Below are 17,363 nucleotides of genomic sequence, written 5' to 3' on the forward strand. Positions count from 1 at the left end.
ATCAGTGATCAACTGATATCGGTTTTTTATTGCCAATACCGATATTTTGGTCATTAAATATCGGTATTGGCCGATATTTTCGTACATTTAAAAAAAAAATTTTTATTTTTTTTTCTTGACAGGTACTCTTGTGGAGGGATCTGGGGGTCTAAAAGACCCCAAACCCCTCTTCTGCACTAAAAAGCATTCAAAATGCTAAGTTTGGCTGTTTTGAATGCTGTAATTTTTTTTTAATTTGGCGCCGAGTACCCCGGAAGTGATGTCATGACATCACTTCCGGGTTTTTACATGGAGACCCGATCAGAGCCCAATGAGGCTTTGATCAGGTATTCCGCAGCCGAGGCTTTTCCGCAGCCGAGGCTTTGATCAGGTATTCCGCAGCCGAGTACTGATACGTAATATAATATCAGTGATCAACTGATATCGGTTTTTTATTGCCAATACCGATATTTTGGTCATTAAATATCGGTATTGGCCGATATTTTCGTACATTTAAAAAAAAAATTTTTATTTTTTTTTCTTGACAGGTACTCTTGTGGAGGGATCTGGGGGTCTAAAAGACCCCAAACCCCTCTTCTGCACTAAAAAGCATTCAAAATGCTAAGTTTGGCTGTTTTGAATGCTGTAATTTTTTTTTAATTTGGCGCCGAGTACCCCGGAAGTGATGTCATGACATCACTTCCGGGTTTTTACATGGAGACCCGATCAGAGCCCAATGAGGCTTTGATCAGGTATTCCGCAGCCGTGCAGGCTGGTTGCCCGGGTCTCCTGGTGGGACGGGAGATCCGGGCGAGCCGCGGAAGGCGTCGGGAGGGGGGGGGCGTCCCCTCCCGCTCCTTGTAATGACAGCCGAGTGGCTTCTCAGCCGCATCGGTTGTTATTACAAGACAGCTGACTGTCAGCTATGGACGCTGGTACCGGGGTGATGCCTCTAGCTGCAGGCATCACTCCAGTACAAGCACTTTCTGGAAATATTGGTAATATCGGTAACCTTAGGGGCCGATTCCGATATATCAGGGAAAGTGCATATCAGCCCCCGATATATCGGCTTTGCCGATAATCGGTCGATCCCTATATAATATACCTGCAATTTTCACCTGCCAACTGCAAAATACAGGACCTATAGGAATCAATCTGTCCTGATCTGGATTCAGGACAGTGCATTTTGATCAGTCTTTATAGGTAACAACACTTTGCTCTATGTAATGGTAATTGAATAAACTTCATTATTACTCATAGTAATTCAAGTAATCCTAACTTTTATAGGTGGCTGACATCAAGTCCCTTTCATGTACTCAAACTGCTTGCACTGAACAATACATATGGCTACATTAATGGGGGAATTTTAGAGATTTCTGGAGTTCAATTTTAATATCCATTTAAAGAGGACCTATGGCATATATACATGGCTCCACTGCTCTCCTCCCTCCCCAATCCACTGACATCCCTGTGGTTCTATAATGACATACTGGGTTGATTTACAAAAACTGGAGAGTGCAAAATTTGGTGCAGAATCTTAATTGAACAAGCTGAAGTTAGAAGCAGATTGGCTACAATGCAGAACCGCACCAGATTTTGCACTCTCCAGTTTTAGTAAATCAACTCCAGAAGACCTTGAATATGTTATAAACACATTTGTTCTTTTTTGCCATTTCCCCAATTTGAATGACCCCAGAGCTTGTTTTTTTTCTAGCCCTAGTGACAAGTAGGTGTGGTAAAATGCGAATGGAACACAAGGTCATGAGTTAAATTCCCAGCTCTCTCACCTGTCTGCCAAAAGCTGTGTAAACCAATATATCATATTACTGTTCCTAGACAAATATTACTTCATAGCTGATGGCAAAAAAAAAAATTTAAAATATTTTCACAATAAAATATAGCATTGGAAATGTACAAGGAAAAACGAAATCTGGTTCCTTCTGAAAAATAAAATGAGGGCATATTGACCATGAGATATGCTCAGCTACAACAATCACCTTACAAAAGCTAAAAACAATAATTAAAAGCTGTGTATATATAGAAATCTAGCAGAATTGGCAACATTGCTTGGAAAAATGGGCTTCATATGCCTCCTGCCATAGACAATTTTGTGATGCTCGGTGACTGTTGGCGTTTTCCTTGAATTAAGATGGGAGCTTCAATTGCAAAATAGAGAAATATCCTACAGAAAAGGGGGACACTAGACAGCTATCATCAGAAAACGACAGAGAGGTTCTACCTAATCTTCAGTTTCCTTGGACAGTCAATTTTTCCCTTCTAGTTAAGATAAGGTCACCATTAGTCATCATTTTCTGGGGATAGTCCCTAGTGTGAGGGCCTGTCTCCAGGAAACGGGCATCCCTGAACCATCCATGGCAGCATAGCCTTAATCTTGCAATGAGCAGACTCAAACTTCAGTCGCATAGAGCAAGTGTCAATTGAAACTTTTGCCACTGGTACAGCCTGCGCATGTGGACCTCCAGTGGAACTATTTTCAATTGACACTTGTATGGCATAAGTGAGATGGTGCCTATGCACTTCAAGATTTAGGCCCCTTTTACACAATCGGACCGATCAGCTTCTGCCTGTCTGTTTTTTGGGCCAAACATTCTACTCTATGGGGAGGCAGATCTCAATGGACGTGTCTGCTGACATCCGCCTGGCATCCGATGCAACAAGATCCGATGCCGAAAACAGACGGATAGCGATATGTTCGCCATAAGTCCAGGAGGTCGGATTGGAAGGGATCGGATGAAAAAGGGCAGGCTGTCCATTTTCATCCAATCTCCTCAGAGGAGAGCGGGACTCTGACAGGTCCGTCTCTGCACAGTGACCGGAGACGGACCGGTCATCCACCTGCTCAGTGGGGATTAACAGATCAATTCGATGAGCAAGCAGAGTCAGTGAAAACGGATCGGCCCATGTGAAAGGGGCCTTAGGCTACACATGGGGGAAATCAGTGAGCTACCAAGTCAAAGCACAAGGTACAATATATTTTAAATATACTGCACATGCGATTATAACCCTGCAATTTGTGTATTATTTGCCATAACCTAACTGTTACTTGCTCCTGACCTTTACTCTTATGGGGGGGATTTGGGGGGATCCCTTGTGGGAATCAAAAATGGAGAAATATCTGGGAGTCTTGGTTGATGATAGACTAGGCAATAGCATGCAATGTCAAGCGGCAGCTGCCAAAGCCAGCAGAATATTAGCATGCATAAAGAAAGGGATGTATTCCAGAGATAAAACTATAATCCTACCACTTTATAAAACTCTGGTCCGACTGCATCTGGAGTATTCTGTCCAGTTCTGGTCGCCGGTCCTCAGGAGGGATGTGTTGGAGCTGGAGAGAGTCCAGAGAAGGGCAACTAAACAAATTAGGGGATTGGAGGACCTTAATTATGAAGAGCGTCTGCAATCGCTTGATTTATTTTCCCTGGAGAAGAGACGCCTGAGAGGGGACATGATAGCAATTTATAAATATCTCAATGGTGATCTCGGCATAGAAAAACAGCTATTCAGTCGAAGGGATTGCATGAGGACTCGAGGGCATACAATGCGATTAGAGGAGAAGCGTTTTAACCTCAGGCAAAGCAGGGGGTTCTTTACTGTTGGGGCTACAAGAGTGTGGAATTCTTTACCACAAGTGGTGGTTTCTGCGGGTAGTATGGTGGCTTTCAAAAGACTCTTAGACTTACATCTCAAGGATCAGAACATTCAGGGGTATGTGAGATGATTACAGCCACACACACCTACACAGGTTGAACTGGATGGACTATTGTCTTTATTCAACTTCACCTACTATGTAACTAAGTATCTTATGTCTGGGGTTTCCCTGCAGCTGATCTTTTCCCCATTACTGACTTACTATGCTCTGTCCTGTGCGAAATCTCTGAAACCATCTTGGTAGAGGCAAAGATTTGCTTTCTCATTTAGGAGCCTCCAGCAAGGAGAAGAGTGTGCATCACAGTAGTGTCATCCCCAAATCTCACTACAAATCTCCCACAACTAGCACAGTCAGAGACAGCAGTGCCTTAGTTCTCAAAATACAGATAAGAGGTTGTAGGTAGAGGCGTGCCTAGACACACTCATATACTAGTAAGTGCCGTGCTATTTCTCAAGAGGGATTTAGGAAAAAAAAAAAAAAGACACATTTTTCAGATTTTCCCTGGTTGGTTTGTTTGGAGTATGAACTGAACATCTGTAGCCAATCGCTTGCTTTATAGCAACTGGAAGATAGTTGCACATCCCTGGTGTGTTTTTTGCATCAGCTGTGGGTGGATGGGGTGTAAAGTGGGCATGTTGGAGCACAGTTTGACAGAGGTAGCTGTCACAGCATACAGTACATGAAGCTGAAAACCACTGGTTGCCAGCCAATAATCTGGAGCTTGCATTTGCCTACTGCTGTACCCTGGGTGGCTGTCCCTCTTGCCCACCCATTGTCCTGGGCCCTGCTGTGGGCACAGAAAAAATGCATGAAGATCCATGCTGTCAGTACAGAGGATAATGTCACCCCTGCCCACCCAGGTCCATGTGCTTGTGTAGGTCTCCCAGTGCTGGAAATCTCTCTACACGCTGAGCTCCACAATATCATAGTCAACGACTCAATAAACCACAGCAGCAGCATCTTGAAAAACAGGGTGTGCATGTCTATTATCAAAATCCACAGAGGTGAGTAGAAACACTTAATAGGAGCATGTGTGCCTTTGTTTTATTGGCATATATATAGTAAGACACTTAAATAGTTCCCAGGACAATAACTAATCTTACCTGCTTTGGTGGTTTATGCCGGTTGTACTCCTCCCCCCATAGCTTTGCCTCCATTTGAAGTCGGACATCTTCAAAATAGACATCTCTGTCTACAGTCTCTAAGTAGCGCTTGGCTACATAGTTATAAGCACTTTTCCACTGCTGACTGTGAGAGAAATTAGACAACTTCTTCCTGGGAATACGGAAAAATTAGAGAAATGATTACAACGTATGCATAATTAGAATCAAGACTAATTTCTGTAGTTTGTCAATATCGTATTAAGTACATAGACCAATGAGGCAATATATCTCTGCAATTACTTTTCCACCTAAAATTGGCCCTACATTGGTGATATTCGGATAGTTTCTAATGAACCGGAACAAAATATGCTTTGAATCAAAATCTAAGGGGCCTGGCGGATAGCTCATGAATGAACATTGACTGCAGCCTATCAGCTGCAATCACCATTTGCAAAGCCAACTTGACAGCAGCCAGTGCAGGCTGTCAGAATAAAATACTCTCAATGGGGGATTCTTCCATTGGTGCTTTATTGGGGCGAAGCAAGGATCAGTTTGATTTTTATCAATTAGCCTGGAGGTTAAATGAAACAAAGCTGAATAACATATGGGCAGCTTAAAGCTGATCCTGGGTTTGTATATCTTCTGCAGATTTCACAGGAGAAATTCCCATGCAGAATATGTCTTTTTACCCACTTATTTGGAGTCTCACTCCTCCAGCTGCTTTCTCTACAGTATGATACAAACAGAAACATTTACAGGAAACTTAAGACTCGTAGACAGGAACTGGTAGAGACGGAATCATTAAAATCTGACATCTGATCGTTATGTCACCTCGCTGCTCATTATTGCCACCCCTATTGCATTTATGCACTGTCAACAGACACATTATAAATCTGTGCTGGGGGCTAAAGAAATGTGCTTGTGACGTAGTGACTAAGGATAGGGGGTGCAAGAACAGGTATAGAAACAAGGATCTGATGTGTCAAGAATAGTCAGACTGCCATGATTCCAGTAGTTAACCCTGTTTGGCAGAAGTTGTTCATTATATCAAATTTTGTCAAATGGGAATGTTGAAAACTTTTGAGGATCAGTGGCTGCAGCTGCTGATCAATGTACTCTGACAGAGTTCCACTTTCAGAATATAATGTCCTGGCGGGGGGATTCCTCCATCCACTTTGCTTGTGCTTCATTGGCTGAGCAAAGCAATAAATCAATTATGGCTGCCCCTACCCAAAAAAAAAAAAGGTTGAATCCCTAAAGAAGCTTTCTTCTCCCACAGCATTGAATAAATACAGAAAAGAGCAGCGGTGTTAGGGCCCTTTTAAGGCTTAGTTCACACCTCTGCGTGTGGCTGTGTGTGTGGGAATCACAGTGATTCCTGCACCCGCAACCATGTGCAGTGATAATAAGGAGACGAGCAATGCTGCCATTCATTCTGAACAGCATCTCATGCATGTAAAAATGCAGTGCTTTTGCAGGTGTGGGAACAGCAAAGAAATCGCGTGCACTTTTATTTTGGTGGAAACGCAGGCACAGCAGCCTATTCATTTGACCAAGAAAACACTAGGGTGTGAACCTACCGTAAAGGTTACATAAAGCTGGTTACAATATAAAGCTGGCTATACACTTATCGAAATTGTGGCCATCCCCGCTCAACAGAAGTTGATCGTTTTAATGACATCTGCCAAAGGAGAATGTTGGAAACTGTGTATGGCCAGCCTTAGGCAGGTAAACAGTCAGCATTTGCAAACAATGGAGCATCAAATAAGGATGTAAAGTCACCTATACTTGCATTATAGGTAATTCTTTCATTTATAAATGCTTACTTACACTGAGAAAAAATAAATAAAATAAAGCTAGCCATACACGTGTAGATTTCTCTTGTTTAGCCCCACAGGCTGAACAAAAGAAGTCGATCGATTCCCCCATCCATGACAAACAGCGTGGAAGAAAAAAACTTCCCTGCCGGCTGTTGTATTTAGACCTAAATAGTCAAAAAATGTCCACCAGGTTCAGTTGAGTTTTAAATTAACTTTTGTTGAGCCGGGTGGTGCCAACAGGAAAATCCACGGTTTAAGTTTCAGCTGACTTAAGTACAAATCAACCAAAAATTCTAACCCTTTATGGCTAGTTTTAGACAACCTGTTATCAGATTATCTAGCATCTTATCAAGACTGTAATAAACAACTGGTATCTGGTTTAAAAACCTGTTTGGGGTAATTGCATAAACCTTTGATAGATAATTTAGTTAGCAATGTTGACCCTTCTCATTCTTTGTTCTGTTTTATCTGAAGAACAGAGTTTGCTTGATAGAAGCATTCTATAATATATGCACAATTTATACAAATGTAACAGTGGGTGTCAGTTCTCAAGGCCCCATATAAAATGTAGCATCTGAATGTAATACGACAGACCACCAAGATGTTATTCAGAAATAATAGTTGTATGCACTTAAAAAAAATCAAATGTGTTGCGCTATACAAATGTATGACATAAATATTAAATATAACATTTAATAATAGCCACATTATGCATTATAGCCACAATATTATTATAATGCAGATTAGAAAGTTAACAGTTTAACTAATGTGCAAAAAAATGTATTTTCTCTGGCTATGAAGCCTCTTATATGGTCAGATATGCTCTATAGAGCTGTATGCTGCTTTGTCCCATAGGAACTTCTTTTAGGAAGGGGTTAAACAGGAAACCCAATCTATAGTGCAAAAACACTAAATAAAAGAAAAAGAACATCTGCTATACATATTAGCCAATCAGATGACAGCTGTAATTTTCCCACTACTCACTGGAAGATAAAATAAACAGTAGTAATAACCAGCCGCCAATTTAAGGGGGGGGGGGGGGGGAGAGATGCTGTGTTCCCAATTTCCCAATTTAAACAAACGCTGTCTAAATACTCTCTATCTTAAAAGTAAAAAAAAAAAAAAATACGACACTCAAAATAAATGATGTACTTTCTGTTTTGGGCTTGGTTCACATCTATGTGTCTCTGCATTCATTTGAATGGGCCACTGTGCCTGCGTTTCATGCAGGAAATATATATATATATATATACGTAAACTTTGTTGTAGAAAGTGAGAATATATTGGTTATTCCCAGGCTTTTACATATACATTTTCCCAAACATTAAATTTTATAAGCAACACAGAGCATACCAATTTATGTTTAGGATAAAAGATGATTACCCTACATTGCAATCCATAGAAGATGTTGTGCAAGCACCAACAATTCCATTCGTTTTATGTATTACATTAAAAAATACATAAAAATAATTTTTGGGTAAAATGAAGAACCTATACTTACGTCCGGTAGCATTCTCTCATTGCACCTCGGCCAAATGCCTGATATAAACAGAAACAATGGACATGAATAAATGCATTAGGGCTTATGAATTCAATTTGTATGTTGTGTATTGTACAATGCTACTAGCTGACTATTCTTCAATGAGAAACTATTATATATATATATATATATATATATATACACGGTATATATAAAATAAGAGCTTAACTGCAATGTATGTCAGTGTATATACTTTCCTAGTAGACCTAGTAGATATTGGGAAAAACAATCAACACTTTTCCTGGGATTAAATCAGTTACACAGAATGTAAGAGAGTGCATTACATAACACTCAATCTCTCAATCTTAACAGGCTTTCATAAAGAGTGGCCATGGATGACCCAAAACCATAACACTTGGCTCCCTGTTTCAAAGTCCTGTTAAACACTAAGTCATAGATTTGGCTCTTCCAAAACATAGAAGTACTCATAATCACCAATACACAACTCGATTAGTTACTAGAGAATAACTTGCCATAGGGGTGTTTTGCGCATCTTTCTGTGTTTGTGTTTTTTTAAAAGCTAAAATTGAAGTCTATCGGGATCAAAAATACTTGGTTTGTAGCTCTAAAGAAGCTTGTACTTTTTTGTGCTACAAGTTTCACGCAAACACTACACTCAAGTGTAAAGAGGCACAGGTAAAAACCATGGGGTTTTGTATGTGGAGCGTTTTGGAGCTTATGCCTCATACACACGCAACGATTATCGGCCGACCGATCGGCCGTCTTTTGTCCAATGTTGTTGTGTTGGTTGAAATGCGTTCTAGACCAGTGGTCCCCAACCCCGGCCCTCAGGGCCCACTAACAGGCCAGGTTTGCAAGATAACTGATATACATCCCAGGTGATATCATTTGCTGCTCAGTGATTGCAGTACTCTAGTCTGCATCTCTCCAAGGTAATACTTAAAATCTGGCCTGTTAGTGGGCCCTGAGGACCGGAGTTGAGGACCACTGCTCTAGACTGCACACGAATTTGCTTGGCCAACAAAAATCAACTTCAGAAGTGATGTCATGTGCTGGTTTACTTTCCGTGTGTTTTTTCTTCTCTGAGCATGCCCAATCTTGCTCATCAGAATTTTGTCTGCCGAAATCTGTACTGACTGACGGAAAATCGGCCGTTGTGTTGACGGCCAACAAAAATTTTATAGCCTGCACACCAGATCTTATTTGGCCGAAAAGTCGGAGTCGGTTGTCAAAAACATCATACTAACAAGCCGAAAATCGGCCGATCGGGCGTTGGCCGAAAATTCACGGCCAACTATCGATGCATGTGTACGAGGCATTAGAGCTGCAAAATGCTCAGGTGCCTAGACACCCTCTATTGTTCTCACTCCACAGGAAACAGGGCTTGACATCAGCAGTCCATGTTGCCCACACCTATTTCTGATCACAGGACTACGTAAGCCAGTGATGATGAACCTTGGCACCCCAGATGTTTTGGCACTACATTTCCCATTAAGCCTAACTACACTGCAGAGTGCATGAGCATCATGGGAAATGTAGTTCCAAAACATCTGGGGTGCCAAGGTTCATCATCACTGGCCTAGGCTAACAAGCAGCTGCAAAATGCCTACTGTATGTGCTATATCATTCATAAGGGATTCGTTTCACACATACCACAAGTTTACCTGATTCAAGGTTTACTTTAAAAGACTATAGATAATTAAGTAAAATCGTAGAATTTATTATTAATTTCAGGTTTATGTTTATTTTACACATCTTAACACATAAGGCAAGGCCAGATCAGATACAAATTATAGGCCTTGTGACTGAAAGAGTCTGGTCATAAAGTTATGTATATTATGTATATTTCTCACGGTAATCAATCAATTAGATGTAGAAACTAATTGGCTAAAAAAAAGGATTGGTGGCTGAGCACAGTAACAGATCTTAATAAAAATACATAGATACAAAGAGCCACGAGTGACTTCCATTTACATTTCAGAAGCTCTTGCAAAAGACTAGAAATAGAAAAACTGAGATCACTTACCTGAGAAGCCATTTTGATTAGCACATCATCCTGTACCCATTGGCCAGACACGGCATTGTACCTGCATACAAAACATTGTTCTATATTAGTGCACAGCTACTAGTAAGGAATATAGTGTCTTTTTCAATTATTTAAATTCAGTACTAAAAAAAAGAAACATTTTAAAATGTTTTCAATGTCATGTTTGTATTGTTTTTCAGCAAGTATGTAGAGCCCAGGTGCCCTACCTGTGGCCCTTTGGTGCCCATGGGTCAGCCCTCAGGCCCAAGCAACCAGTAGTCCGTGTTTTTCTTGCCTAGGTGCCTACTTCGGGACAGTGGAGGAAATGTTCCCATTAAAACAGGCTTCTACTTGCTAAATGATTTGTTTTTTTTTCTTTCACACGTTCTAACTTTTTCTGTACTGTCCATGTTTTTTTTCCTCTATTTGTGTATTTATTTCTCTGACCCTTAGACTCGATTCACACTGCCGCGACTTGTCAGCCTGACAAGTCGCAGTCCCTCGCGGTCCATTGACTGCTACAGGACCCGTTCTAATAGGAGCGACACAAGTCGCTCCGACTTACGAAAAGGGTCCTGTACTATTTCGGGGCGACCTCGGAGCGACTTGCATAGACATTCATTATATGAAGTCCGTGCAAGTCGCGGTGCACGGGACTTCACAAGTCGCCCCCGAAGTAGTACAGAGTCGTGTCGCCATAGTGTGAACCGACTCTTAAAAGGTGGATCTTGCTAAAAGGAATATCAAATGTAGTAAATATTTTTTTAATGGGGCTTTAGGGAGTCCTGACTTGTAAATGGACTATAATGTCAGGAATCTCTATCAGTCTCTTGTTAATTGTTGCCAGTTTCCTGCTGCATGTCCCCAGTCTGTAGTATGTCCGTTGTCTCTCTTGTAGCATGCCCACTGGCCCTGACCATCTTCTGTAGTATGTTCAATGTCCCTGATAAGTTTTTGTAATGGTACAGAAAAATAACAGTATGTGTGCCCCTTTGCTGATATAAGGGTCTGCATTTGAGGTCCTCTCTCTCTATCTCCTCTATGTAGAGCTCAATGCAGAGGCTCTTCCTAACAGCTACTGTGCCTAAATTAGACTCGAATGACTTGGAGTAAAGGGACCACCCATTATTTCTAAGGCCTCATGCACACAGGATGTTTGCTTAAATTAGAACTATAGGTAACATGTTTTTTTTCATTTTGGATAGAGTAAGGGAGGGTGAAAACCTCTGTCAGATTTTTTTTCCCCCACCAATTGTATCCCATTACAGAGATTTCCCTTAACGTCCTGTCCCATAGCCAAACAGGAAGTGAGAGGAAATCCCTGAAAATTATGGAAATTTCCTGGGGATCCCCAGGTCACCAGAATTAGTGTCCCCATTAGAAGATTTACCTTCTATTACTTTTCAGGGGACAACCCAAAGTTTAGGATTTTCTTTTACTTTCACTTTCAATGATAACGGTAAACAAGACAAATAGAGAGAGTGAATCTTCCTAACGGGGACACAGACAGCAATAAAAACTGGCAGGGGCTCTAATCTCCACTCTATCCAAAATGGAAAAAAAAGTTTAGTTATACCTTAACTTTATACTCTCAGAAGCCAGCAGCGTTTTTTGCAGAAAAAATGCCTGATGCTTGAAAATAATTAATTCTGATCATGCAAAATGAATTATTGCTCAAGTACTAGGGTTTAGGCATGTTTAGCAGCTTTTAGTAGCATCAAGCTTTTTTTCTGCCCAAGTTCTGCACGCACTGGCAGTGGGTTTTTTCCTGCCTCTAAAAAAGCCTTTGCCACTAAAAGCGTCTAAAAGTCATAGTGTGCATTGACACATAGAATAACACGGAGAGGCATTTTTTAACTGTAAAAGAAAAACACCTGACACTGCTAAAAGCGTCAGGAAAAACGTGTGCATGATCAATCGATCAACTTGGGTACATTCTTCCTGCCCATACATTGTTCGAATCTGAACCATGTATGGCCGGCTTTAGAAAACTGTCACCTAAACTGGTGTCCTACATTTGCCTCTGCTTCTAATGACAACTGAACATTTTTGGATTTCCCATCCCTTTATGTATTGTAGATAATGGCCACCAGGACAAATAATGAGGATGGATCTCCCCAGCGGGGACACAGACAGCAACAAAAAACAGACAGTGGGAGAATCTTCCCCACCACCACAGTCACAATTATTTTTTTGTGTGCCGCTGTTTGGGGTTGCCACCCAGTGTTGCCACAAGTGTTTCTGTGATTTATCTATCACAAGGGCAAGCATTCAGAACTGGTGGTGAGGAGAGGGTCAAAGCTGCCACCCCCCAATGTAAAGTGAAATAAGTAGGCTGCCATTCCTGACCTAGGACAAGCATGCCACATCTGATCTGCATGCCTATTCCAGACAGGCAACTACTATTGCAGAAAGTTGCAATGTCAATCTTTACATTATGCACAATACAGGTTTCATTTATTGTCATATAGAACCCATAATTATGTGTATTTATCACATTCAAACAAGGGCAAATATTTGTCAGATATTTAGGTTTTAAAAGGTGGCATTTTTGGATAAAATGCAAGGAGTACTCTTCTGAGCCAAATTATAATTGGTTTCACACACTACCACTTCCATAGAAAAGTATTATAAAATATGGTCAGTATTTTGAGCGAAAAATTGAATACCGTTTAGGAAACATTTAATAAACTCAGAAAAGCATGAGCCCAGTAACGGAATCAGAGAGCCACATGGCTCAGCATAGACAGACTATGAACACTTCGTGTCAAGAGGCCAATGCTCTCCCCAGCACAAACATCCCTTACTGTTCTATTTTTGGCCTTTTAAGGACTCTGTATGATGTTACCCCAGCAGCTGAGCCATGTATAAAAAGATGACTATCTTTAGTACAAGCTTGGCTCACGTTCTACAATGTTAGACATAAATCATAACTGTAATTTGTAGCACACAAGCTACCGGTTCAGGTGGGGCTAGGACTCCATGAAGGGCTGATGACACATTAACTGTTCCTCCAACAAAACCACGGGTTGAAGGAAAGAAAATTGCTAGATTCCCCCTATAATACTGACTGCAGCGCTATTGTGTTCTGCCGGTGGGGAGCCTTCCGTACCGGCAGAGTACAATGATCACTGCTAGCAGCTATAGCCGCCGGCAGTGATCAGGTAGAAAAACCTAAAAGGCTGGTTGTACTGATGTTGATCAATGGATAGACGGATCGAAATTGGGCGGGATCTTGCTATGGCCAGCTTTACTCTACGGGACTCCAAATGACACTAACCATCCCCAAAGTACAGCATTCTTATATAATTTTCCCTCCTGTTCATGTCAATTCAGACCCGTTCTAGGTCATAAGACAATACCCTGCATCCACTGATTCCTTGAAGATGTAAATCTCCCATTTAGCAACTTGAGGCCAAAAAATAACCAAATACTCCCTAGAGATGCCGGGGCTGCTATAACTTATAACATTCTTTATTCATCTTACCATAAATAATTCTGGTGGTTACACATATGTTATAAATGAGTATGGTAATTTCCAACATAAGGGGTGCCCTAATAAATTTGAAAAAGTGTAGGAGAACCAGCCGGCAACGTCTGGTCTGTTGCCTCTTGACCTTGTTCCAGACAGGATTCTGTGATATATTTATTACGCTTGCTATGCTGTATGACTAAAAATGCTGTCAATTCAAAATAAACTTCTGGAATGTTTTTTTGATACTTGGATTATTCTGATAATGTAACATTACTGTAAACCAAACTATATGTATCTTGAAGGCCTTTATACATATTAAGATGATTATATATCCATTCCGTATTGTACATTTTTCCTGAGTTACAAAAAAAATAATTCTGGTGGTTGTGTTCGCAGGAAAGCTTTTTCATTATGGGGATTTGGCAGGTCACAGCAGTTATAAATGTTTCATTGATATATCTGAACAGAAGAAACAGGTTGTATAACTTCTTGTCAACGCCCTAATATTCAAGCCCAAAGTGCAGTTTTCAGGTGATGGCATTTATTATTTGAGTAAAGTATTAGAGCTGGTTCACACCACATAAAACGCACTCCAGATACATTCCTGATGCATTTCTGCATGTGCGTTTTTAACGCATTTTTGACGCACTCCAGTGCATTTTTGATGCGTTTCCTGGATGCATTCCAGATACAATTTTTTCCTCTTTTTTCCTGTTTTTTTTTTTTTTGTCTGTACTGGGGTCTGGTGCATTTTTGATGCATTCCACTGAATTCTGGTGTGTTTTACCACATTCCGGTACAGTCCAGTGCAGAAAAAATGCAGCATGTTCTACTTTTTTTTCTGGAACTGGAATGCTCTGGAATTGACGGCAGTGGTGTAAACTATGGCATTGAAAACCATGTAACCTACTATCCATGCGTTTTTGATAATGAAAAAAATGCACTGGACTGCATTTGGTGTGAACTGGCCCTTAAGGAGGCTTTCAAGGGAGCAGCCAATTTCCTATTTCCAGGGCCCATACCATTATGCATATTTAGGGAGTACTGGCAAAACGCACATATGCTTTTTGGAGGTTTCTGAGAATCACTAAAACACAACAAGGGATGCTTGATGACAGTTTTTTGAAGTTTGATTATTTAAAGAAAATTGTCACCCAATTTAAAGTTCTGAAACGGATCTCCAGAAGTAAAAGCAGACCCTGTGATTTTAACCGCATTTAGCAGTCAGTTTTAACCCTTTACTTCCTGTTGCAGTCTGCCATACTGAATACTTTTAGAAGAATGAAAAAAATAAATAATTAGTTCTGCAGTGAAAGCAGATGGAACTGCCTTGAAAATTTAGTGTTCTGTCCCTAGCTGGCTGTATATATTACCTAAAATGTTCTAACCATAAGGCTACGTGTCACAGGGAAGCATTCCAAATTTACTGGGAACATTCCTGGAACTCAACCAGGTTTCTAAGAGTACGAGCCTGGCAGCCACTTGCAAACCTCTAAACACAGTCCTCGTCTTGAATTGCAACTGCAGGTCAACGTGAGCAAAACAAAAACCTTGTACAGCACAGCGACATTTCAGCAATGCATAGCTCTCCAATGTATATTCTAAATGCTCATTGGAAGCAGCTGGTGAAATAATTGGCGACAACGGCGACAGTACAAAACACAATTGAAGGGCATTTATGTGCATTTCAAATGTGCCAAAATCTTTGTAATTCTGTTCAGCCACTCTTCTAATTCACATATCCCTTAAACACTGCAGAGTTAGGAAGGTGATAGCACTGTTTACTTCTGTACCAGCTGCCTGTTGAATGAGTTATGAACAGAGACAGATTAAAGCTGGCTATAGACTGTTGGCCGAACAAAGCCTGCATCCAAACAAGTACAGGTACTGTTCAGGTATTCTGACAGTTGGGGGCGCTGGCTGTCAGAATACAATAGCCACAACTGAAGATTCATCCATCTGGCTGAATGATAGAAATCTCTGGGTTCATGGACAGCTTTAGGTAAAATGGAGCCCCAAGTAAGGCCGGCCATAGAGGGTTCGAATCTAGGTCGGCTCAGCAGGATCTCGGCTGAAATTCAAAATCATGTATGGGCAGGCTGAATGTACCTAAGTTGATCGATCGATCAACTTGGGTACAACCAGCCTGACAGATTTTACATGTGATTATTGCCAGCAGCTGTTATAGCCACTAGCAATAATCACTGTGTTCCCCCGGCAGGGATGGCCTCCCCAGCCCCCCTGCAGTGAGAATGCAATGGCTCCAGAAGAGGGATTCCCCCATGAACACTGCACCCCAACACCTTGACCTAATAACTGTTTTTTTCATGTTTGTCATTAATCATTAACTGTATTGAAGCCATCAATTAATTTTCCTGTTTAGACTTCATTATGACATAATGGTGGTTGATCGAGCTTGTGGGTAGTAGATTGCTTAGCTGCCAGTGATTACTTGTGTCTGCAAATTTTCCCATGTATGGCCACCTAACACATCTGAATCCCCAACACATCTGAAAAACACAGGTAAATGTGGTTACCTGTTCATCAAAAATCAGCATTACAATCTGTGTCTACGGTTTTCACACTATGTACAAAGAGGTTGGAGGAAGAGTGATGCAGGTAAACTTTAAAAGTGTAAAACACCGCCTCTAAGTTTGGGATTTTGGGGGCAAAAAATCAATACCATATATTAAAAACTTTTCATTTTATTAAATTCATAGAAAAAAAAAGGGAGAAGACATAATAATATACACATCATAGACATAAAAATTATATTCACAGTTAAATGTTGAGGTAGTATAGTTGTTTTTCCCCCATTTGGGAAAAATCCCCCAGGGAACAAATAGTTGAATGATTGGACCAGAGGGGTCCACAAGAAGAGGGAATGTCCAACTATACTACCTCAACAATTGTCATTTAACTGTGAATATATTTTTTATGTCTATGATGTGTATATTATGTATGTCTTCTCCCTTTTTTTTCTATGAATTTAATAAAATGAAAGTTTTTAATATATGGTATTGATTTTTGCCCCTAAAATCCCAAACTTAGAGATGTTTTACACTTTTAAAGTTTTCCAAGATTTATGGGATGGTGGCAACTTACACCCTCATCTATCCAAGACTATAATATTAGTAATGTGATGCAGGTATAAACAGCTTTCTGGTTTCTGGCTCTGTTGAAGGAAAATCAGGCTCTACGGCATTGCAATTATATCTTTGTGACCACTAGAAATTACTGATACGGCAGAGAATGTAGTATTGGAGAGATGACTTCATAAGTATAGTGATCACTGGTTATTTAGAGAGTCAGCCATCCAACTGCGATTCAGCAGAGAAATCCAACTTTATTTTAGGCTCCATTCACACCTGGGCGTTTTTGAGCGTTTTTCAGCTCCAAAAACGCTAAAAAAAAAAACGTTCCAAAACGCCCAACAAGTAAAACCCCATTCATTTAAAGCCCCCTGTTCACATGAGCGTTTTAACACCTGAAGCAAAACGACTGTAGCTGAAAAAAAGCATATGAGCTTCTTTTTGGGCTGATTACCAGCGTTTTTGATAGATGTCAATGCCTGCCTCCAAAAACGCCTGAAAATCGCTGTAAAAATAGCGGTAAAAAAACACGCGAAAACGCTATGCTCAAGTGTGAATGCAGCCTTAGTGTCTTGCAAGGATTCTTTGATCACAAGACTGGCTGCACAGAATTACAAACCTTTTGTTTGTAAATACGACAATTCACAGATATGTATTTCAAATGTGTGTATATTTAGGCTCGGTTCACACTATTGCG

At 40.6% G+C, this 17,363-nt stretch overlaps 1 protein-coding gene across 1 annotated transcript in view; it reads right to left on the bottom strand.

Annotated features, from left to right (window-relative positions):
* EEF2K (eukaryotic elongation factor 2 kinase) overlaps nucleotides 1-17,363 on the bottom strand; it is a 160,326-nt gene that overhangs the window by 45,044 nt on the left and 97,919 nt on the right. The window contains exons 5-7 of the mRNA XM_082261297.1: nucleotides 10,100-10,160; nucleotides 8,074-8,111; nucleotides 4,753-4,924 (exon numbers count right to left, since the gene is read on the bottom strand). Coding sequence (XP_082117423.1) covers nucleotides 4,753-4,924; nucleotides 8,074-8,111; nucleotides 10,100-10,160 — 271 coding nt within the window. The remainder of the gene's footprint in view (nucleotides 1-4,752; nucleotides 4,925-8,073; nucleotides 8,112-10,099; nucleotides 10,161-17,363) is intronic.

This window comes from Pelophylax lessonae, assembly GCF_965119305.1.
Source record: "Pelophylax lessonae genome assembly, chromosome: 6".
NCBI lineage: Eukaryota > Metazoa > Chordata > Amphibia > Anura > Ranidae > Pelophylax > Pelophylax lessonae.